The sequence below is a fragment of the Oxyura jamaicensis genome, chromosome 1 (genome assembly GCF_011077185.1).
Source record: "Oxyura jamaicensis isolate SHBP4307 breed ruddy duck chromosome 1, BPBGC_Ojam_1.0, whole genome shotgun sequence".
Lineage (NCBI taxonomy): Eukaryota > Metazoa > Chordata > Aves > Anseriformes > Anatidae > Oxyura > Oxyura jamaicensis.
The window spans coordinates 73,464,997-73,487,976 of NC_048893.1; the positions used below are offsets into that span (position 1 = coordinate 73,464,997).

General features: G+C 45.3%; 1 protein-coding gene across 11 annotated transcripts in view; it reads right to left on the bottom strand.

Annotated features, from left to right (window-relative positions):
• Positions 1–22,980, bottom strand: part of PPFIBP1 (PPFIA binding protein 1) — a 113,776-nt gene that overhangs the window by 40,596 nt on the left and 50,200 nt on the right. For 10 of the 11 annotated variants that reach the window (XM_035321318.1, XM_035321296.1, XM_035321288.1 and 7 more), the window contains exons 2-3: positions 10,914–11,072; positions 8,600–8,805 (exon numbers count right to left, since the gene is read on the bottom strand). In XM_035321318.1, the coding sequence (XP_035177209.1) occupies positions 8,600–8,805; positions 10,914–10,977 (270 nt within the window). In that variant the 5' untranslated portion in view covers positions 10,978–11,072. Of the gene's footprint in view, positions 1–2,930; positions 3,068–8,599; positions 8,806–10,913; positions 11,073–22,980 lie in introns of those variants that run through there. The other variant, XM_035321303.1, reaches the window with a different exon arrangement.

Genomic DNA, 22,980 nt, shown 5'->3' on the forward strand with positions numbered 1-22,980 from the left:
ATACCAGTGCCCAAACCACTGAACCTCTTGCTATTTCTAGACTGTGCAACCAGACACAAATTAACTAAAACCAAAGACTGCGTGAAGAGGTAAGCAAGTACTGGTTTCACACTACAATGAAAATGTCTTTACCACGCTGTGAAAACTGATGAGGCGTTAAAGCAGAATGTTAGTCATTGGGCACAACATCTTGCTAAGACACCTTTGTTGTTAAACTCTCTTCACATTTCTCAAAAAAAAAAAAAAAAAAAAAAAAACTTTTTTGTTTTTAGCATGTTGTTCTTGGTTTTAAAATAGAAGCACTCAGAGTATTCAGGCCATAGCTGCACATTGCCAATAGAAATTGAGAGGAAATGATGAGAACTTTGAAGAGAACTGGAGTAAAGGCTATTCTTCCACAAAATCAAACACAAAGATGTCTTTAATGGCAGTCACACCATAAGTATTTTGTAAAATCTGCTTAAAAACAGACCTCCTACAGTATAATGAAAACAGAAAGCATTGTGTACAACCCAACATCAGGTTGCTGTTTGTCTGAAATGCTGTAACTTCTCTGTAACACCTGCAATATCAGAGCACATTTTAGCTATGAAGAGACAGAAAGTCACTGTCTTCAGTCACAGTACAGGGAAAGATGAGAGTTGGAGAAATGACAACAGAGCAGCCACGGTATCTCTTTCTCTGAGCAGCAGCCCTGGCACCTCCTGCGGCAGTGCAAAGATCAGGGACTGCTGGGCAATTGCCATGTAATGCATTCTATCATCTCTCCTCTGCTGTCCTCTTTCCCAAAGGTACAAAGTTGATGCCTGGCACGATTTTACTCTCAGAGAGAACGGAAAGGAAGAAAGGAGATGAAATGCATCAAAAGAAGAGTGGGGTACTGATTACAGAAGGCAGGGCTGTGGATAGGGAAGATGTAGATAGGGCTGTAGAGAGGGAAGATGCCCAAAACACTGGATATGGGAAAGCAGCACATTACAAGATGGGGTGGAGAGAGCCCCTAACAGGGAGGAAAGGGCTGCTGGGAGGTCTGAGAGATGGAGAAACACACCAGGAGGGCTGGAGAGTGCAAGACCTGGTAGTTTCTCCCCATGCAGAGAAAAGCACCCTCCCCTGGGACAGAGCCCAGCAACTATTTCACCAGGCTCTGCTTAAAAAAATTAAAAGAAAAGCAATTATCTGATTCAACAGCAACTGCAAGAGTATTTGGAGCATCTGGTAGTTCTGGACTAAATTCGTATCATCAGCGTCAATACTGGATTAACATAGTTTACAAGCTGTGTAAGACCAGCTTTTCCATTTTCCAAAGAAGGCTCTTTTTCATCAGGAAAATTTATCTTCAATTAACCAGTTAGACTTTGCATGTGTCTTCAATTTAGGGATTAATTGCAGAACACTGGATGGGAAGAGAATGCAGGCTTACTAGTACCAATCTTAATCCTAGAAACAAAAGAGCAGTTGTCACGATGCCACCAAGGCTTCTCAGAAGTTTGAGGTTTTTGCTTAGATTTGCTTAAGATGCCTTATAAAATCAGACCTAGTGCACTTAAAACTCTGCGAGATCAATCCATTGCTAATCTGCTAAACACATGTGCAAACTTTGTCTGCAGTCATGTAAGTGTAAAAATCCACACTGCTCTAGAGAGAATTATTCCTGTAATAAGTAGATGCATCACAAAACTTTCACAGCTTCCCTGCCCTTACTCTTTAATCCATTTTCCCCAGAAACAAGTTAACAATCCAAACCACAGGAAAGTTTCTAATAGCTGCTATTTTAAACTTCCAAAAAAAAAAAAAAAAAAAAAAAAAAAAAAAATTTTTTTTAAAATTGCTTTTTTAAAATCAAAAAAAAAAAAAAAAAAAAAAAAAAGAATCGCTTTCCTTTCAATTGCTGAATTCTCCCTTCAAAAATAAAACTCATTTTTAGTCTACTAGAGCTGATGCCATTATTATCCTTCATTTTCTCTTCTGCTTTTGAGACAAATAAGCAGAACAAATCACGCTGTTCTTGCTGAAGATGTGAGCTGATTTGTACAAAAGGCATGGCCACTCCACAGCATTATTTTCTTGTACAGCAGATTGTGCTGTTCTGACCACCATAGCCCAGTCAACAGTTGGCCAAGTGGGTTTTCCCTGACCTCTCTTTCCTGACCATCTGGAGTTAAATTAGAGCTCATCAACATGCTTAAGTTGTTCAGATTGTTGTAATACACATCACCTACACAGCTACCATTGCTTTGTCTGTTTTCTCAGTTTTAGGGAGTCCCTTGGAAGGGGTCCCTTGGTTTCAGCTCCAGAATCTCCCAGTTTTCCAAGTAAAGCATTCACCACTCCCTCCCCATCATACAGAGCCATGACAGCTTTATTCTTCCTAAGTATCAATTCTATCCCAAATTCACACTGGTCAAATCCATCTGAACGTGATCCGTGTTGGTGTTTAACCAGTTTGCATGGAAGCCCACCACTACCCTCCCAAACCCGCATCTCATGCCTCCTCACTCTGATTTTTCAGCCTGTTCCAAATGCTGCAGCAGCAGGCATGCAGACCAGCTGCTAAACCTTTCCTAAAGTTTACAGATTAGCTCCTCCCTGCAGAAAGGGAAAACAAACAAACAAACAAACAACAAAAAAAAAAACACTCAAAACTTCCACACTATCTTTTAGAGGCTCCCCTAAAACAATCCCAAAAGCAGCTTAAGACAGACCTTCACTTTGAGGAATTTACCTGAAACATTTTCTAAATATAAAGATTACAGCTGTTGAACAGGGAAGATGCAACCGTTTCAAGATACTCAGTTTCTTCAACAGTAGCTTGTCTGGTATCTTGTGCAAGAGAAAGACGAAGTACTTTTGTCCAATTCCCTCACAGCGCTGCCCAGCTACAGCTTGTCACTCGGAGCAAAGCAAGAGCCAGAACAGAGATACCCTACCTTATTTAGCCAGACGCAGTGCCCATGAATGTCCCAGCTATACTCCATGCTGCTTGCAGCTATTTTCATACATGTAAGGATGCGAGTGACCGTGGCTGGCAGCTGAGGCACTGCAGGAGCCCGCTGCACCAAGTGGTGCCGTCAGGGTTCCTCTGAACTGTGATGGAGAGGTTAAATGAGGGCAGGTCTCCTCACCAAGGGTGGAGGAGAAGGTGGCACTGTGGTGGGAGACATGGGAAGCAGAGCGCGGCAGAGCAGCAGCGCTCCTCAGGCAGAGCGAGCAGCAACTCTGGGAATTAACACATCAAAGCCCGGGAAGCTCAGTCCTTCATCTTCCAACCAGAGCCTGCCCAGCTCCACCACGCGGGCAGGGACCACAGAGCACAAACTGGTCCCTTCATCTGCCTGTGGGATAAACAGGAGGGAGTTTGCTTTTCTTAATATGTTGTTAACTGGAGAAGCTGGAAGAACACATTTAATTCACACTTAGGTGCCAAGGAAAAGAGGAAGGAAGAAGTTGACTGAATGGTCCCAGATCTCACCAGGGCCTTGTCTCAATTTACGTTGTACTTCAAAGCACATAAAATGCCACAGGAACAACCAACACTTATCCCAGCGTTTTGGTTCCAATTTAACCAGTATCATAATCAGCATAACAAATCCTTACTATTTTTGACCACAGAGCCTAGCTCGCTGAGTCCCATGATTATCTAAAAAAAGCACAGCTTTTATTATGAAGAAGAAACATTTACAGCTAACATTGACAGATAAAAAAAATATCTCAAAAACATGATGCTAAATAATCCAGAAGAAAAAAAGAAGAGCAGAAGAGGCACAGAACCCATGCTTTTTAAGACAGAGGGATGCATTTTGGATTCCGAATCATGATTTTTGAATGCTCTGGCATCAGGGCTGCCTTGTGCTCCACTGCAGGACCGCCTAGTTTGTTCTCACTGATGATAAACTCAACTGCGATACATGAATATGCCAGGCCAAGATGTGCTGTTAATGAACCCACATCACCTCCCAGTATTAAAAACACAGCAGTCTGGATGATCACTTTTAGCAAGAAGCAGGGTCCTGCATTTCAGCTAGCTCTCTCATGAACAGAAAGTATTACTGGAAGACTGTAACGGCAGACTGAGAGAATATCACAGGACTCCTTTCATATTGTAACTAGAGATCTCAAACAGGTGTTTGGTTGTAAAACTTGTGTGCCACACATTACCATAAGGACTTTTCGACAGCTGAACTCAACATAAGCACAAGCTGAGACAAATTAATGTACTATACGCCCACACTAAGACAATTAAACAACAAACTCTGGTTTGAAGACAACATTTTTTTCCATGAATAAAAAATATGAGAAGACTTCTGGCTAACCAAACCATTTCCACAACTTGGGAATTGCTTTGTCTTCCAAATAGGCTAAAGTATCTCTGGAAGATTACAAGCTATGTTTATGCAGACAGAAAAACTCCTTTCAGAAACATAATGCTCCCTCGTATTAACTCTCATTACTCTTTGCCACTCTTGGGAAGAATTAACTCATTGAAAAAGTGTTAAAATCTGAGGCTGGTCTGTCAGAGGACACTCTGCATTACACAAGACACTAGGGAACCACAGCTCACACTATCATCTTCAGATGAGCTGAAAACATTCTTTGAGAAATCCTTGAAGGCCTTTAAGTGTCTTTTATTTTAATGCTCTCATATTCAACTTACAATGCTACAGAAACTCACTTCTGAAGCTAAAACCACAATTGCACTTGTTGCTATGCATCGTGGTGAATTTTAAAGAAAAAGTATTATCCCAGCTCTGCAGTTCAAGAAGCACTTAATTTAAAGAGGAGATGGCATACCATATGAACTCTAGGAGGACATATATAAATGTTTAGAGGAGGAGCTTGAAGAAGCTGGCTGTTAGGTTTGGGAAGGGACTGTCCACCCGCATGTAACCCTTTACTCTCCTTTTTAACAAGACCCTGTTGGTTTCTTCTTTCTGAGAAGGTTGTTTCATAAGTAGTATTAAAAAAAAAAGTCAAGAAAAACAACAACCAGAAATAAAAATGTCTCTTGTTTATTTAATCTGAAGAGAAAGTGGAGCAACATTCATGACCAGGAGCAAGATTTTTGAGAATTATTCTTTGAGAGATCGATCTGTCAACTTCTCGTTGCTGGAACTTTTCAGCAACAATAGGGTTGCCTTGGTCTTGCAAAAGGCAGAATTTCAATTAAGATAGTCTTTTTACTGGTAATGACATTACAGATTACTCACACATCTACATTCAAACAAGAAGCTCCACATCCAGAGTACAGCACATGTTTTATTAAAGCACACATCATAATGTATTATGCATTTTTGTTGATCAGAAGAAATCTGAAAAACCCCAAGACTTTGCAATAGTTGTGAGATCTGGCTATGGATTTCACAGCTGGTCCCCAGAGAAAGCACTCAGTCCCAACACTTCAGACCTTAGAAAAGGCTTCAATCCCTTTCCAGACTTTGAACAAATGCCCTAATTTCTAGTTTTAATCACAGCATTCACCTGCCATCCATTTGTATATAGAGACGTATGCATGGTTTCAGAAACACAAAGATATTTTTTTAGCTGTAGATAGACAACTGGAAATGTTGCAGTTACACCAGCTTATCTGTGCAAGACAAAGCCACATTTGCAACTTCTCTGAAACTCCCCAGTGAGAACCATTTGATCACTCCTCATGAAAATTCTCTGCCAGATGTCCAGGCACTGTACGTGTGCTCTGGTGTCACATGGCCACTTTAACTCCTTAATGCTTTTTGAGTGCTTGCACAGACTTCTCTAATACCAGTCATGCACACTGTGAGGAGCAGAAATCGGTCACTAAGTGGCACAGGGACACAAGGCAGCCCATTCAGACATGGTGAAATTGTATCCTCTGCCATATTTTACAGAAGTGAGCAACTCTGGGGGACTGCTGTCAGACCCTTTTCCCAACTAGGGCATCAGCGGTTTCCCTTTGAAGGCCAGGAGAGTATTTTTCTGTTGTGACACACTGGCAGCAGCAAACACTATTTCTGAGACAGAGGAGACTTGGTTATGGCTTCAGCTGGGACATCACGCACCAGTTCTAGTGGATTTGAATAGCCTGGTGGATGCAGCTTCTTCATGCATAGAGGATTAAACCAATTCACACAAGGGATGTGTTTTTCTTTCCTCCGTAAGGATGGGCGTAATTGCAGAAAGCCTTCCTGTAAATCATCAGGGCACTTCACCTAAAACCTGCCCAACTCACATAGGGACTGATGACACTGGTGGCACCTGTAAATCCCACAGTCTTCACCTACAGCACAGTACAAAGCCTAACTTTCAGTCTATCCTACTAGGGGTTTTAAGGAGGCCAGAGAGTATGGGGGAATCATTTGAGGCAGTCTGAGGCGAAACATGTATGGAATAGCTATTCTCTGTTATCTTTTGCAGAATCATTTTCAGTGCTCAGGTGGCACTAAGCTGAACAGCACAACAGAGCCCTTCCTCTTCCAGATTCAGCTCACTGCTACAATGAAAACCATTGCTGCCTCATTGTTACATGGTGATCCATGTCAAAGGGGTCTGAAGGGGTATGAAAGGGGTCTGAAGGGGTATTCCAGCTCCTAACAGCCAGGCATTCGTAAATCACACATTTGCTGCCCCACAGGGCAAAGACTGACCTTCACCTCACTAATCTCAGCAGACACTGCAGCCTCAAGCCAGCCTGGGCTCCTTTACTCCAGAATAACAAACACATGGTAGATCAGCATTGCTCAGTGTAGACTACCAATAACTACGCACCCCATGGGGAGAAGTTAATTTTCCAAGGCTGTTTATGTGGCATACGAGCACTTATTTGTTTTTCAAGGCCATACTTGCATGAAAGCTGTTAAGTCCTTTGATTTCTGTTCCACACAGAGCAGAGACTAGTTACAGCAATGTTCACTGCTGTATGTTACAGGGTAAGGAAATGCTGATGCTACCAAAATCTCTGCATTTTTTAAAGATCTGATTTTAATGTCATTCCTGTCTCCTCCTGATCTTAATGTTTACTGCCACACCAACAGCAGGGGTGAGATCTAAGTAGCACAGAAGTCTGTGGAAAAGCTCACGTGTTTCACTAAGTTTAAGGCATTTTCAGATGAGTAGTTCAGAGCAAAATAAAAAATATTTTTAAAAAGAAAAAAAATAAATATATATATATATATATAAAAAAAAAACAAACACAATAAACAGAGCACTCTCGCCTCAAACTCTGCCATAAGAGCTGCACAAGTGAGCCAAGCCATGTTAACCCAGGTCCCCACCTCTTCCCAGGGCGCTGTGCCCAGCCTGTGTGCCGCTAGATGGCACGTCAGGTCATGCCAAGCCAACTGCAGCCTGACACCTGGTTGTGCTCCCAGGGTGCAGGTTTTGCAGGGCACTGGGGCCCCTCACAGAAGCAGTATGCTGGGCAGTGTTGCATGCTGTAGCTGAACACCAAGATGAAACTGCTTATCAAGAGAAAAATGCATCCTGTAGTATCAGTCGTAGCTCCACAGTGATCAAACCGTTTCTGAGAGAAGGTGTGATGTCCACAGGATGGGACCAGGTGACGTGTGGTTTCTCATCCTGATAGCCACTGGCTGTAGCGATGCATTAGGTGCAACATGGAGCCACCACGGTATGCTTGTCCAGTGTCAGACCTGTATTCAACAGACCTGGCAACCCTCATTTCAGCTATATGGCATCACCTTGGCCAACACCTTGGTATGTCAGAGGAGGGGACGGACCAGGACACTGCCATAGACAGATTTGGCAAAATCTGCAGAAGCACACAACTTCAGCTGTTGTAACAGCCACAGACTGACTTAAACCCTGAAACACAGCCTCCAGAAATAAGCCTTGATTTCCCATTAGAGCTTCAGTGAAATTTGTACATACACAGGCCTCCACAACAAGGCACAGTGCCACCAGCCATGAGCACAAGGTCTCCTCATTGGCCCTGTAAAGAAGCCACCAATCATAGGGCACCCAAAGACCACACCAGTGGGTCCTTCAAAAATGCTGCCATATAACTCACCTCCTGATAAATACAACATTTTATTTCCCAGTGTAGTCTTCATGTAGCCTCCACTTTTGAATAAAATTCGATTTTTGGAAAAGACAAGGCTTGGGGAAAGAACACCCTTATCAGGTATCTTTGAAAAGAGGAATAACAAACTAATAGATCCACAAACAGAAAATTGAAATATGATTTGGTTTCAAGGTTAATGGGATGCTGAGCATATACACCACTCAATTATGTTATAAACCAGGTAAGGAAGTCCAATAGCAACCGTAAAAAATGTGCTGCCAAATATGCTTTTTAGTGAGAAGTTCATATTGAGAACTTTCTTTTTCCATTTAGGTGTCTGACTCCTATAAAGATGTCTTTCCCCAACCCTCGGAGTTGGAACTCCAGTTATTGAAAAACTTCTGCTCACTAAAACGAAGCACAGTATACATCAAAGAAAGCGAAAGCCAACCTGTTGCACAAAGTATTCAGGCAACTGCTCTTCTGAGACCCCACAGCAGCATCTCCAAATAAAACCCTGTACCTTTGGTTCTTTGAAACCAACCCATAAGCTTTTGAAGGCCCTGCATAAAACACAGGTGAAACAAGGCAAGACCATACCATTTGACTTTGGAGCCATTCAATCAGAGCCTCTGCCGTTGAATCCGGGACCTGGCAGCGCAGCCCCTCTCTCTCATCTGCTTCCATCATCTCCAGCAAGCCCCGCAAGTCCTCCACCAGGTGCAGTGCCCGCAGGCCCCCCATGAAGGGGGAAGTGGGGGACTGGCAGTCAAAAATGCCATTGGAGTATTCCAGCGCCTTTGAACCTGCGTGGATCAAAACCACAGGGAGTGAGGCACAGGGCAAGCAGGTAGGACAGGCAGTCACAGGAGATGGGCAGCAAGGATTAGAAATGTCATGTGGCGTTTGCTACTGGTGGCAATTGATCTCAACCAATCTTGGCACTGGTGCTGTATCCTGCCCCTTCCCTCCCCACACAGCATCCTACAATATGGAGGGGGCAAGCCCTTGCTGACGTATGTTTGGAATTCCACCACCTTTGGCAGTTTTAGTGGATAGGAGGAGGTGGGTTGATCTGACAAAAGATGCATGTGCCATAACAGCACCCAAGAGGTTGTGGCATGGGCTGGGCTCCCACTCCCAAGGATACATTGGAGGCTGAAACTGTGAAGGGAACAGGCTCATGCAGTAATGCTTTGAGTCACCCTTTGGGGACTGCATGACCCAAGTCAGACACCAATGATTTCCAGAGGAAATAGTGCTCAGCACTTTCCATGCAGAAATACGTTACTCTGCTCCAATGCACTGGATTTTTTTTTTTTTATATAATTTAAGGATATAGAGATATATGGAGACAAACAAAAAGTCTAAATCACTTCTACAATGCAAAAATAAAATTCAATTAATTTAAAGCCCAACAGTTTGACATGGTAGCACTGACATCTGCATGTTAATAAAGAAAAAAACAAAAAACTCTTTTTTGCATAAACTCACAATAGTTATGTTTGACCTATATTAAAAGTTGCTATATGTTAAGTAAGGAAGGAAACTACAAATTCAGGATTAAGGCTGATTTCAGTCAACCCAGCTAATTCCAACTAGAATTTCACCATGCTAATTTGTGATCTTAATACTGTAATGCCTCAGCACAATGAGACATCCTTATGACAGAGCATCAGCTTTTGCACTGTCAGCTTTTGAAAACTACAGAGCTATGCCATACATGCCCTGCCATGAACCTTCATTCATCTCATCTGCAAAGCCAAAAAAATAAATAAAATGCAGGCATAATTCCCTTGGAAAAAAAAAAAAAAAAAAGGAGAGAAAAATCCCCACAAAAACATAAGACATGTTCAGACACATGGTTAGTCTGTGGTGACTTAAACATCCCAATATCACATTTTATTTTTGTTTTAAACCTTATCCTGCTATAACCAACTTAGGCTCTTCGAAACAGATACGTGATCTGATCGAAGCACCAGTATCTAACTATGGAAATTTCTAAAGTCACAGCTTGTATGTATTTTTAGAGATCACTATGATCCATCTGAATCAACTTTGCATGCATGCCTGTTAAGTGTCCTTAATATCTTTGGAAAAACTGCAGAGAAAAATTGTTGTTCAAGCAAAGCACAGATTGTATGTCTTTTTTTTTTTTTTCCCTCCCCTAAGGGAAATTATTTTAAATTGAACTATTAAAGACTTTATAACTGTGTTGCTACCCTTGCAGAATATTTTTCAGTTTGGGTAGCTGTTTGCATAGTTCTGCTGGAATAGGATTAAGCTATTAACTTCTTGCTGCTTTGCTCCTCTATGCTGTGCACTTACATTATTTTCTAACTCACTAGACTCAACTTAAAAAGCAGAATTTGTTTAATTTGTGATCCCTCTCCTCAGTCCACTTAAAATTTACAGGTACTTATAAAAAGCACTAATATTAAAGGCAGGTCCAAATGAAATGCTTATACCCAAAGCATTCAAATTTTGAAAAAAAAAAAAGGAAAAATCAATTAATGTTTTAACTCTTCCAAGTTGAAGGAAAGCCAGAATAGCTGGTATTAGCCAACCTGTCTCTTCCTGCCATGCAGCAGCTCTTTAAACACACTCATGCTGGTTTGAAATGTGCCTCATCATTGGCTTTCATGGTGCTGCATGCACCAGCTGAACTGCATCACTCAGCCATTTTGAGCAGCATTTTGTTTGAGGGCGGGAGAAAAACTACAATCCATTTAGCTGTGTCTGTGTGTGAGAGTCTGTGCAACCTCCACTCTGTTTATTTGTAATCTCTAAGCCATAAGGGAAGATGCCAAACAAAATAACCAGCATATTGCCTCTTCAGCCTGAAACTCTGCCTTCTGGGTATGAAAAAGGAGGACTGAAACAGTTAAATGAATAAGCAGCTCCAAGTATTTACCTGCTATAATGCCATCCATCTGCTCCAAAGCCGCAGCAAGCATGTCACTTGCATCACTCATCATCTCTCTTCTTAGGGATGATCACCAGTGACACCATAAGGAACAACAAAACACCGGTCGTGTGAGTTGGATCCAGAGCCTCAAGTCTGCAATTCAATCTGCAAAAGAAAATTTAATTTCACGGCATGTTGGCTGAATTCAGACACCACCATCACTGGATCAGCAACAAAACTGAGGCCATTTGCTGATCACAAGACTGGTTCATCACCAGTCATGAAATGGCATTTTTAAGAATCAAAGCACCAGCTTAATGACCCAGGGCCTACTTTTGGTCAGCTTGTGGCCTGCAGGTCCATGCCACTGATGAGGCATCCTACAGAGCATTTCAGAAATCCCAGCTGGCACTTCAGAGAGCCACACACAGAAGACACAGGCCTTCTAATGCTAACAGGAAGCAGCAACTCAGCAATAAACCAAGTGTCTCTCCGTTGTATTTTCGCTCCCCGTGAATGTTATGGTACGGAAGAAGAGAATTCTGACTGTTCACCCAAGTTCTGGATATCTGACAATCCAGAATCCTGGCTGGGCAGCCATTTGCCTATAGGCAGGGTATCTCAAATGCCCAAGACTCAAAGGAAATTGCATGTGTGCACGGACCATCCCCCTGAAGACATCATTCCCACCTTAGCAGAGACTCACACCACAACGCTGCATCTGATCTCACTCCAAAGCTCCTGAAAAGCCAGATCTAGTCCTTGGAGAAGTATTTCCAGTAGAGACTGGAAAGGCTAGCCTGCCCAAGACACTGCCTGCGTGGGTGAACTAGCAGAACCAACATCCCAGTGGGATCCATGAAGAGAGCGCTATTATGAGTTAAGCACGTGCTTAGGTACTCGGCTGAGCTGTGGCTGCAGAGGGCAGAGGCGCAGCAGATCCTTCCCACACAGCACAATGGACACATGAGCCCCTGAAAAGACCCAGACTGCCATGGCTTTCATCTGGGACATGGAGCAAGTCTCTGGAGGGAGACTACTTCTGCTCTAAATACAGTTACAAAACAAAGCTAAACAAACACCAGGAAGGAAAACTTGCTTTAACATTTTGCATACCCTGCCATTTGGTTTTTGTATTAGGCCACACTGTTGCTATTTGCCCCAACATAAGCAATTGAGAAAGTTGTTCACAGTATCTCTGGCATAAGTCCTGGAGTAGAGTCTACTAAAACATCAGAAATACATGTTATAAATTACTATGCATCAGAAATACATGTTATAAACTGAATTGTCCCTCCTATGAGTCACCTAAGTGGTCTGACCCATCTGAGTGATACCTCTTACTGGAGGCTGCCAGCTAGCTTTGCTGAAATGCTAACCCTGAAATATCAGCAAACATTTAATCTTCTAGATCAAAACTTTAATTACATAAAGCAGGTCCAAACACTAAGATAATTTTTGAATGACAGCACAGACTAATGCACTTTTGGTAAATGCCTTGCTCTATTATTTAGTTGCCAGAGTTACAAAAGCCAAAAGAACTTCAGAAAGTGAAAGCACCTGGAAGTGAAGGTGTTGCAAAATTTTACAAATGTGGTAGCACCACAATTGGCAACTTCCAACCTTCAAAGAGGCAGACCCCAGTTTTAAAAAACTTAAAGCAGGAGAATTACCTGCATAATATGCACCTCCTGCAAGATATTTCATCCGGTGTCTCTCTGTCTGATTTAAAAAAAAAAAAAAAAAAAAAAAAAAAAAAAAGTAGAAAACTCAGTTTTTGGATAGGAATTTACCAGGACAATTCTGAAGACAGTCTTGTCCTTTCTCTTTTAGGATTTCCTAGCTCTGATAACCAGGTCCTGCTAAAACATAGCAAATATAGTCATTTATGAATGTAGAATGTGAACAACCAATGTTGGTTTTCCCTCTGAAAGCAAAGAGCACAAAGAGAAGCCCAGGACTGCTGCTGCCCCAGACAAAATGCTGATTCCTTGCAGCTCTAAGTGGAAAAGGACCAACATCACAGGGCATCCACAAACTCGCAACAGCCTATTAATATGTGGGAATTGGGAGTGCCCATGATCCCATCAACATGCATAAATACCTGATGGGAGGTAGTAAACAAGACAGATCCAGGCTCTGCTCTGTAGTGTCCAGTGACAGGACAAGAGGTGATGGGTACAAATAAAAACACAGGAAATTCCTCTGAAACAGTTTAGCTGCAGGCTCAAAATGTGATAAGGAACAGAGTGCTCCCTTATTGTATCACATCTGCTCACAGTACACCCCTTGTTTCTCACCTTGTGTTTAGGAAAAAAATTAACTGGGGGCAAGGAACTGCTAATTTACACTTCCACAATAAAGGCACAGTTCAGAGAAACAACAACAACAAAAAACATCTTCTACCCTTCATCCAGGCACAGTCACCCCTCCTGTTTCCACATCCTTGTTTTTCCTAAACAAAGGTTGTCTGTGGTTATCAAAAGTCCTTAAGACAGCTGTACTGAGGAGAGCCACAGTGGCAAACAGTGGCATGTACAGCATCCAGGAGGTCTCCATCATTCACCCCACTGTCACCTGGCCTTACTTCCAAGGCAGGTGAGATGTCTGCCTGTGCAGGGCTTCCTCCCCTGCTACAGCAAACGCAGCTGCATCATCAGAAACAACAGTGAGAAATTTTAAGATAAAATTTAGTGAAGCAAGACCATGAAATCACACTGCTCTCCAAAAAGTCTTCCACCATTTGTGGAGGGTCTGTTAGCAGCCAGAATGAGGCCACAGCTGAGAAACTTGGAGGCAAAAGAAAAAAAAAAAAAGAGAGAACAAAAAGCCCCTAACCCAAACAGCTGGAGATGATGCAACAAGATCCCATTTCCCCAGCTATTTGGTCCTAAAAGTGGTCATTGAAAGCTAGCCTGGAATGGCACATCCTGCTCTGGCCACCTTCCCAGCACAGTACATCACATCTAGCAGTCAGGAAGTAAAACCACTGAGATAGAAAAATATATCAAAGGCATTCTTCCCTGGTAAGGGCAGAGAATCGTTTTTATCCTTTGCACACCATCACCAGCATGCAGATGGGAGCAGATGGGCAGGGAGGAAATCAAAAGACCTCATACACCAACAGACTAAAGAACTGAACTGCACAGAACAAGAAAAGACAACAAACTGCAGGAGGAAGAGCATAAAAAGGGGAGGTGTGGAGGGAGTCAAAGAAACACAATTATTAGACAGAAGTCATAAATCAGCAGTCTTTTGTGGAGTATAGGAAAGGACAATATTGAAACACCAGCGGATTAATCACTGCACCTACAGAAGGGAACCAACTTCACAAAGCTTAAGAGTAGTCCATGCTGAACATTAACAGAACTAACCTTTCCTGTTAAATATTTTCCTTTCTTTGCTTTGCTTTTTATGACTCCGGTCTAATAGAAATAAAACCTAGCAGAAAACTCAAGGATTTATTTTTCCTTTTATTTGCAGTGACTAAAGAAAACCACAGAGTCAAATATGAGTGAAAATCCATCTTGAAGAAGTACACTGAAGTTCCTTAAGAAAATAAGGAATAGCTAATATTTCAGATGATTAGCAGTTTCAATTCCTTTCATTCACAAAAGCAAGAAGAAACAAAAAGGCAAATCCTTTTAACATAGGTAGATCTATGACACGGCAGATGAACAAGAAACCACAGTGCACACAGAGACAGGGAGGCAGACACAAAACCCCCCCCGGCAGAATGCCATTGAGAGCACACCTGGAAGGAAAGCACTGACAGTGCCCTGACAGACCGTTTAAAATAAGTTTCCCCTTGCTTTTCAAGAAAATAGACTTACGTTCCTTTTTTCTTCAGTGCATACACAACCAGCACTAGCTGGTGCAGGAGGGCTGTTCAGTTGTTTTTCTAAAGAAGCAGATACCTCTTCTAGAGTTTGCAGCTGAATATCTTGCTCATGCTGACAAGGATGAGCACTGCTTCAATGAGGCTATATTTACAATCCACCATTAAAAAACAAACACAAACAAACAAAAAAAACAATAACATACAAATGCAGTTATCTCCACTATCAGTTGCAATCAATCTTGTCACTATCTGACACCTCTATTGCATCTCTGGCTGTTAGAGAGATGATGTTATTTGGTCTTACTTGTTTAATGTTCTCTCCTCTGGTCCTGACACACCAGCCTGGTTGCTAGGGCTATGCTGTTCACTTTTCAGTAGGTGGGGATTTTTTATTTCTATTTTTGAATGACATACAAACCCTCTGACTACAGTGCTAGCGAAGATATATTCCAAATGACTTACAGAGGAAACAAAACACTGCCCTGCAAACAAATCCAATGAAAGCTATAAAAACAAAGGGCTTACGAGCCCTGTGAATGGGAACTGCAGTCTGCTGGATTCAAACAGAAAGCTGCCTGAATATGGATTTCAGAATTAGATATGTAATGAAGATGGCAGACCTTAAAAAAAAAAAAGTGCTTTAAAATTTTACATATGTAGGAAATTATTGTTTCCCCACCCAGGGGCTCCCTCTTTCTTAGATCAAACAACACACCCTGAGGCATCAGGGACAGCATATCCAAGCCCAGGATCCTCTAAAATTATTATTTAAGGTTCACTGAGCTGAGGAGAACCACCTGCATCCCAGCAGGTCCAAAAGCTGCAAGGACACATGGTGCACCAATTGCAGCCTCTCCAAGGAAGGGTAAGGCCTGGCCTTTTCACCCCACTCGCCTTTGTCTGTGCGCACACGCTCTGCAAACATTCAGTAGTTGGAAAGAAAGCATCAGCTACATTATTCTTCTGAAACGATACAGTAAGATGGATGACTTGAGTTTCCCAGCTCTCTGTAGTGGGTTTATGTGGCAAGGTTTTGGGAGCAGGGGGCCACAGGGGTGGCTTCTGTGAGAAGGATCTAGAAGCTGCCCCATGTTTGGTAAGGGCCCCACTGCCAACCAGAGACGAGCCAATAAGTGATGCTGTTTTGCGCCTCTGTGAGAGCATATTTAAGACAGGGGGGAAAAAAACGCTGTGCCACACAGCAGCTGGGAGAGTGAGAGGAGTGAGAAACAGCCTTGCAGGCACCAAGGTCAGTGAAGAAGGAGGGGGAGAGGTGCTCCAGGCACCAGAACAGAAGTCACCTGTGGCCTGCGGTGAGGACCATGGTGAAGCAGGCTGTCCCCCTGCAGCCCATGGAGTACCACGATGGAGCAGGGTTCCACGCTGCAGCCCGTGGAGGAGACCACGGTGGAGCAGGTGGACCTGCACCAATGGAGGCTGCAGCCTGTGGAAGACCCCTGCCAGAGCAGATTCCGGGCTGGACCTGTAGCCCGTGCAGAGGAGACCATGCAGGAGCAGGTGACATGGCAGGAGCCCGTGGGGGACCCAGGTTGGAGCAGTTTGCTCCTGAGGGATGGACCCTGTGGTACGGACCCATATCTGGAGCAGTTCTTGAAGAGCTGCTGCCTGTGGGCAGCCCACACCAGATCAGTTCGGCAATGACTGCATCCCATGGGAGGGACCCCACAGCACAGAGGATAAGAGCGACCGAGAAGGAGTAGCAGAGAAGAAGCACTATAGACTGACCATAATCCCCATTCCCCCGTGCCGCTCAGGGGGGAGGAGGTGGAAGAGGGTGGATGGGGGGAAGGTGCTTTTGGTTTCTTTCCTTTGTTTCTCACTTCTCTAGCTTGTTAGTAATAGGCAATAAATCTTACTATCTCCCTATGCTGAGTCTGTTTTGCCCGTCACAATAATTATTGCACAATATCCTCATCCTTATCTCAACCTTTGAGCCCTTTTCATCATATTTTCTCTCTGCTCCTCTTTGAGGAGGGGGGAGTGAGAGAGCAGTTGTGGTGGAGCTCGGCCGCCCACCCAAGTAAAACCACCACACTTTCCCAGTGCTACATAACAGTCTTTAAAATCAGAAATTTTGATACAAGGAAATGGAACACTTTCATTAGGATTTGTCTCTGACAGCTACAGAGAATAGAAAAAGAACCCCGAGGAGTAGGCTATTCTCCTAGGAGACTGCCACAAGAATGCAATAAAAAAGTCCACAAAGATGGACTCCCCATCTTTTATGGGGAGGGTGGCGGGGAGAGAAACTGTACCACAGCAAAACCAAGATCCCTAATTTCACTTTGCTGTAAAAATTAATGGTAATTAATCTCACTCTTCCATCTAAGAGATGACTGTGCGAGAGGTCTGAAGCATCTTCTGGATTTGCCTCTCCTACTTTGCAACACAAAACCAATACAACTTTAGCAATTAATTTCTGCAAGGTGAGGCTCTATTCCATGAAAACAACTGTCATTTCACACACATAATCACACCTATTTGTGTACTTACTTGCTGGGCAGAAGAGAAACATGAACACAGTGAGACTTATTTGCAAAAAATGTTTCAATAATTAGTAAAAATTGCCTCAAATGAATTTGATCTAAATCTCTGTCATAATTTCTCAAGGGATGTTTTGAATATATTCAACTATAGTGCAATCTGTCAGTAGCAAATTAACACTTAATAATGAATATACTCAGCTAATTTTTTGCAAAGGCGATCAGCTCCGGGGCAGACGTGTTCTGCAGCGGAGCAGGGGACCGAGGCGGGCAGGGCTTTTTGTCCGGCATCGAGGCCACTCGGGGGGAGCCGCCGGGACCCGGCAGTCCTCGCGAGGGAGGCTGACGAGGCGCGGGCGAAGCCAGCAGCGCCCCCTCCCAGGCTGTTTAAAAGTTGCCCCTAGGGAGTGCGAGCGACCAGGAGCGCGGCGACCAGGACGGGCAAACAGGGCGTGGCGCGTCGAAGGGCGTGGCGAGGCAGTTAGCGCGGCAGTTCGCGCGGGCAGGGCGAGCGGGGGGCCCATCGTCGCTCTGTTGCAGCTGCCTCTCACTTCGGTGCTTGTAACCTGCTTGCGTAGAACCTGACCATGGTATCAACCAGGCAGAAAACCGTGGCCTCCACATCTCGTGCGGCATCTCCAGCCACGGTCACCAGTGTGGCTACTCAGACGGAGGGCTCGGGGAAACACGCAGCCGTCCAGGTCCTGGGCTGCAGAGTGTGCCCCAGCCTTCTGTCGGTCTCCGACAGCAGTGGAGGGTATGCCTGTGGGAGGTGTGCCCAGGTTGAAGAACTGCTCAGCCAGGTAGCGGAGCTCTGGGAGGAGGTGAACAGGCTCAGGATCATCAGGGAATCAGAGATAGAAATTGACTGGTGGAGGTGCACTCTACCGTCTCTGAGGCAGGCTCACGAGCCTGCCACAGCACAGGCGTCTCCTGTTATGCAGAAGATGGAGGTTCCCTCCTCCTGCCAGGCAGCGGGAGGAGACCTAGATCAAGGGGGGGAATGGAGGCAGGTGCCTATTCGGGGTGGTAGGCGAGCCCTCTCTCTGCCCACCTCACCTTCTCATCTACCCTTAAATAATTGATATGAAGGACTAGAACAAGACAATCTGAATGACATAGTAGATAAAAACCCGTCCCAGTTGGAGGGGGCGCCTAAGACAAGGCGACCTACACATCGCATTGCCACATCATCCTTCAAAAAAGAAAGAAGGGCTATTGTTATGGGGGGCTCCCTTCTGAAAGGGACAGAGGGACCGATATGCCGACCGGACCCAACCCGCAGAGAAGTCTGTTGCCTCCCTGGGGCTCGGGTGAGAGACTTTGCCACGAAAGTCAAGCGCCTGGTACGGCCCACTGACTACTACCCGCTACTGGTCTTTCAGGCTGGTAGCGATGAAGTAGCAACGAGAAGTCCGAAGGCGATCAAAAGAGACTTTAGGGATTTGGGGCGACTACTTAGAGGATCAGGGGCACAGGTTGTGTTTGCCTCTGTCCTTCCGATAGGGGGGATCGAAGCTGAAAGGCGTGCTGTTCACATAAACTCGTGGCTTCGAGACTGGTGTGACCGGCAGAATTTTGGGTTCTTTGATCACGGGAAGGTCTATGCTACACCGGACCTGATGGCACCGGATGGGATGCGCCTCTCTCGGAGAGGGGTAAGGATCTTTGGTCAGGAGTTGGCAGGGCTGATAGATAGGGCTTTAAACTAGAGTCGAAGGGGGAAGGGGCTAAAACCAGGCATGCCGGTGAAGACCTAAGGGATGGTACGCTAGAATCAGAGGGGCTGTGTGCCAGTGAGGTCCTTCGGTCAGATCCACAAGGTGCTGAGTGTAAGGAGATGCACCTGAAGTGCTTCTACACGAACGCACACAGCATGAGGAATAAAATGGATGAGCTAGAAGTCCTGGCCCAGTCCCGCAACTACGACATCATCGGCATAAGCGAAACCTGGTGGGATGAGTCCTGTGACTGGGGTGTTGCGATAGATGGTTACAGGCTCTTCAGGAGGGACAGGCAGGGTAGGCGAGGTGGTGGGGTGGCGATGTATGTGAAGCAGGGGCTGGACTGTGTGGAACTTCACGTCGGCAATGGCAAAGTTGAGAGCCTCTGGGTAAGGATCAAGGGACGAACGAATAAAGGGGATGTCGTTGTGGGAGTCTATTACAGACCGCCTGGCCAGGACGATAGCGCCGATAAATTATTCTTTACAGAACTAAGAGAGGCCTCGAGATTAACTCCCCTTGTCCTTATGGGGGACTTCAACTTGCCAGACGTTAACTGGGAGTGCCACACGGCTGACACGAGCAAGTCCAGGAGGTTCGTGAAGCACCTAGATGATAACTTCTTGGTGCAGGTGCTAACGGAGCCAACTAGGAAAGGTGCCCTCCTAGACCTGTTGCTAGAAAACAGAGAGGGTCTGGTGGGAGATGTGGTGATTGGTGGCCACCTTGGTCATAGCGACCATGAAGTGGCTGAGTTCAAAATTTACGGTGACAGAAGGAAAAGTGCCACCAAAACCTCATCCCTAGATATGGGGAAAGCGGACTTCAGGCTGCTCAGGGAACTAGTCAGCAAGGTCCCCTGGGAAACTGCTCTTGAAGGCCTCGATGTCCACCAGTGCTGGTCATTCTTTAAGCGATGCCTCCTAGAAGCACAAGATCAGGCAATTCCTAAATATCGCAAGTCAGGCAGGCGGGGCAGGAGGCCGGCGTGGCTGACCAGGAACATTCTAATGGAGATTAGGCGGAAACAGAGAGTGTTTCGCTACTGGAAGGAGGGCCAGGTGTCATGGAAAGAATACAGGGATGCTGTTCGTGTGGCCAAAGCACACCTAGAGTTGAAGCTGGCTGTGTCTGTGAGAGAAAACAAAAAGGGTTTTTTTAGATATGTGAATGGAAAAAGGAGAACTAAAGAATACATAGGGCCGCTCCTTGATAGGGAAGGTCTCCTCACAGACAATGACATAGGCAAAGCAGAGACGCTTAACGCCTTCTTTGCCTCTGTCTTCATTGCCGATGATGGGCTTCGGGACCCAGGGTGCCCCGAGCTGGAGGACCGGGACGGTGGGGATGACAAACTCCCAACCGCCCCTGAACGTGTGCGGGATTTGCTACTCCACCTGGATCCCTACAAGTCCATGGGTCCGGATGGGATTCATCCCCGGGTGCTGAAAGAGCTGGCGGACGTCATCGCGGAACCTCTCTCAATTATTTTTCAACGATCCTGGGAATTTGGAGAGGTCCCGGTAGACTGGAAGCTGGCAAATGTCGTGCCGATTTTCAAGAAGGGTCAGAAAGAAGACCCTAGCAATTACAGGCCTGTCAGTCTCACGTCAGTGCCTGGTAAAATCATGGAGAAGATGGTTCTCGAACTTATTGAGGCGCACCTGGGGGACAAAGCAGTCATTGGTCCCAGCCAGCATGGGTTTGTGAAGGGTAGGTCCTGCCTAACTAACCTGATTTCCTTTTATGATAAGATCACCCGTATGGTGGACCAAGGGAAACCAGCTGATGTGATTTTTTTGGACTTCAGCAAGGCTTTTGACACAGTTTCCCATAGGATCATACTGGACAAACTGTCCACCATACAGCTAAATAAAAACATCATACAATGGGTGAGCAATTGGCTAACGGGCAGGGCCCAAAGGGTTATAGTAAATGGGGCTGCGTCAGGCTGGCGGGCGGTCACCAGTGGGGTCCCTCAAGGCTCTATTTTAGGGCCGGTACTTTTCAATATTTTTATAAACGATCTGGATGTAGGAATAGAAGGTATTTTGAGCAAGTTTGCTGATGACACCAAACTTGGAGGAGTTGTGGACTCGAATGAGGGTGGAAAGGCCTTGCAGAGGGATCTGGATAGGTTGGAGAGCTGGGCGATCACCAACCGCATGAAGTTCAATAAGAGCAAGTGCCGGGTCCTGCACCTGGGACGGGGAAACCCTGGCTGCACGTACAGACTGGGCGATGAGACGCTGGAGAGCAGCCTAGAAGAGAGGGATCTGGGGGTCGTGGTAGACAGCAAGTTGAATATGAGCCAGCAGTGTGCCCTGGCAGCCAGGAGGGCCAACCGTGTCCTGGGGTGCAGCAAGCACGGCATCGCTAGTAGGTCAAGGGAGGTGATTGTCCCGCTCTACTCTGCGCTGGTGCGGCCTCACCTCGAGTACTGTGTGCAGTTCTGGGCACCACAGTATAAAAAGGACATGAAACTGTTGGAGAGTGTCCAGAGGAGGGCTACGAAGATGGTGAAAGGCCTGGAGGGGAAGATGTACGAAGAACGGCTGAGGTCACTGGGCCTGTTCAGCCTGGAGAAGAGGAGGCTGAGAGGAGACCTCATCACAGTCTACAACTTCCTCGTAAGGGGGTGTCGAGAGGCAGGAGACCTTTTCTCCATTAACACCAGTGACAGGACCCGCGGGAACGGGGTTAAGCTGAGGCAGGGGAAATTTAGGCTTGACATCAGGAGGGGGGTTCTTCACAGAGAGGGTGGTTGCACACTGGAACAGGCTCCCCAGGGAAGTTGTCACTGCACCGAGCCTGTCTGAATTTAAGAAGAGATTGGACTGTGCACTTAGTCACATGGTCTGAACTTTTGGGTAGACCTGTGCGGTGTCAAGAGTTGGACTTGATGATCCTTAAGGGTCCCTTCCAACTCAGGATATTCTATGATTCTATGATTCTATAATTTACAATAGGGGTCATAAACATTTCTGTTAAAAAGAAGACTTCGTTTTATATGTTCCAGGATTAAAAAAATAAATAAAAAGAAAATGGATCCTGTCAAATATACTGCTCTGATGTTTTACAAGAAAAGAAGAGATTAAGTTTAAAAAGTAAAATATGAAAATGCTGTATATATGTTTTCAGGAACACTGTGGAGAATAATCTTAACACGAGGCAGGGACAAGAAAGTAGTTATGTCCCAGATTGATTCCAAGACATGTTCCGAACTGCGTTACAACCTGTGCCTGAAGCAGGAATAACAGAAGACAATCACATCCCCTATGCTTTGTCAAACACACAAAATGACAAGAAGCTCTTGGAGACTGCTGATCACCTGCCAGGAGGCTGCTGGCACGGCTGCTGGCAGCAAACCCTGTGGTCTCACCTGTGCACATGGCATAGGGACACCTCCACGGCAGCTCTTCCTGTGCGTTCAGGAAGAACCCAACAGTGCGTTCCTGTCCCATCACTCTGGTTGCTCACAGCCTCCCTTACAAATCACGAAAAACCCATCCACACACCACAGCTGGGAACAGCAGAGCACCTCTTGAATTGTCTCTCTGTGATAACCAAACATTCACTATGCACCGTCCAAAGCAAGAAGGCCTGGTGAGAATGGACACGTCCCCCATGTTCCTGTGGACATACAAGGAACCTGCTCCATTTCAGAAGGGTTATGAGAAGCCCCATCCCCAGAGCACTTCTGTGCTGTGCAGGTGACAGAGCAGTGGCACGAGTTGCTCAGAGAGGTTATGGAGTCTCCTCTGTGGAAATCTTCCAAAGTCACCTGGATGTGGTCCTGGGCAACCTGCTCCAGATGACCCTACTTGAGCAGGAGGTTGGGCCAGATGGCCTCTGGAGGGCCCTTCCAGCCTCAGCCGTTCTGTGATGTTGTGAAAGCAGAAATCCTGTGGGACTGTGCTCAGGCCTCCACCAACCTGCAGGCTCAGCACCAGCCCAGAGCTGAACACTTGACAGGTAGTGGCATCCCTTATGAAGCACAGTTT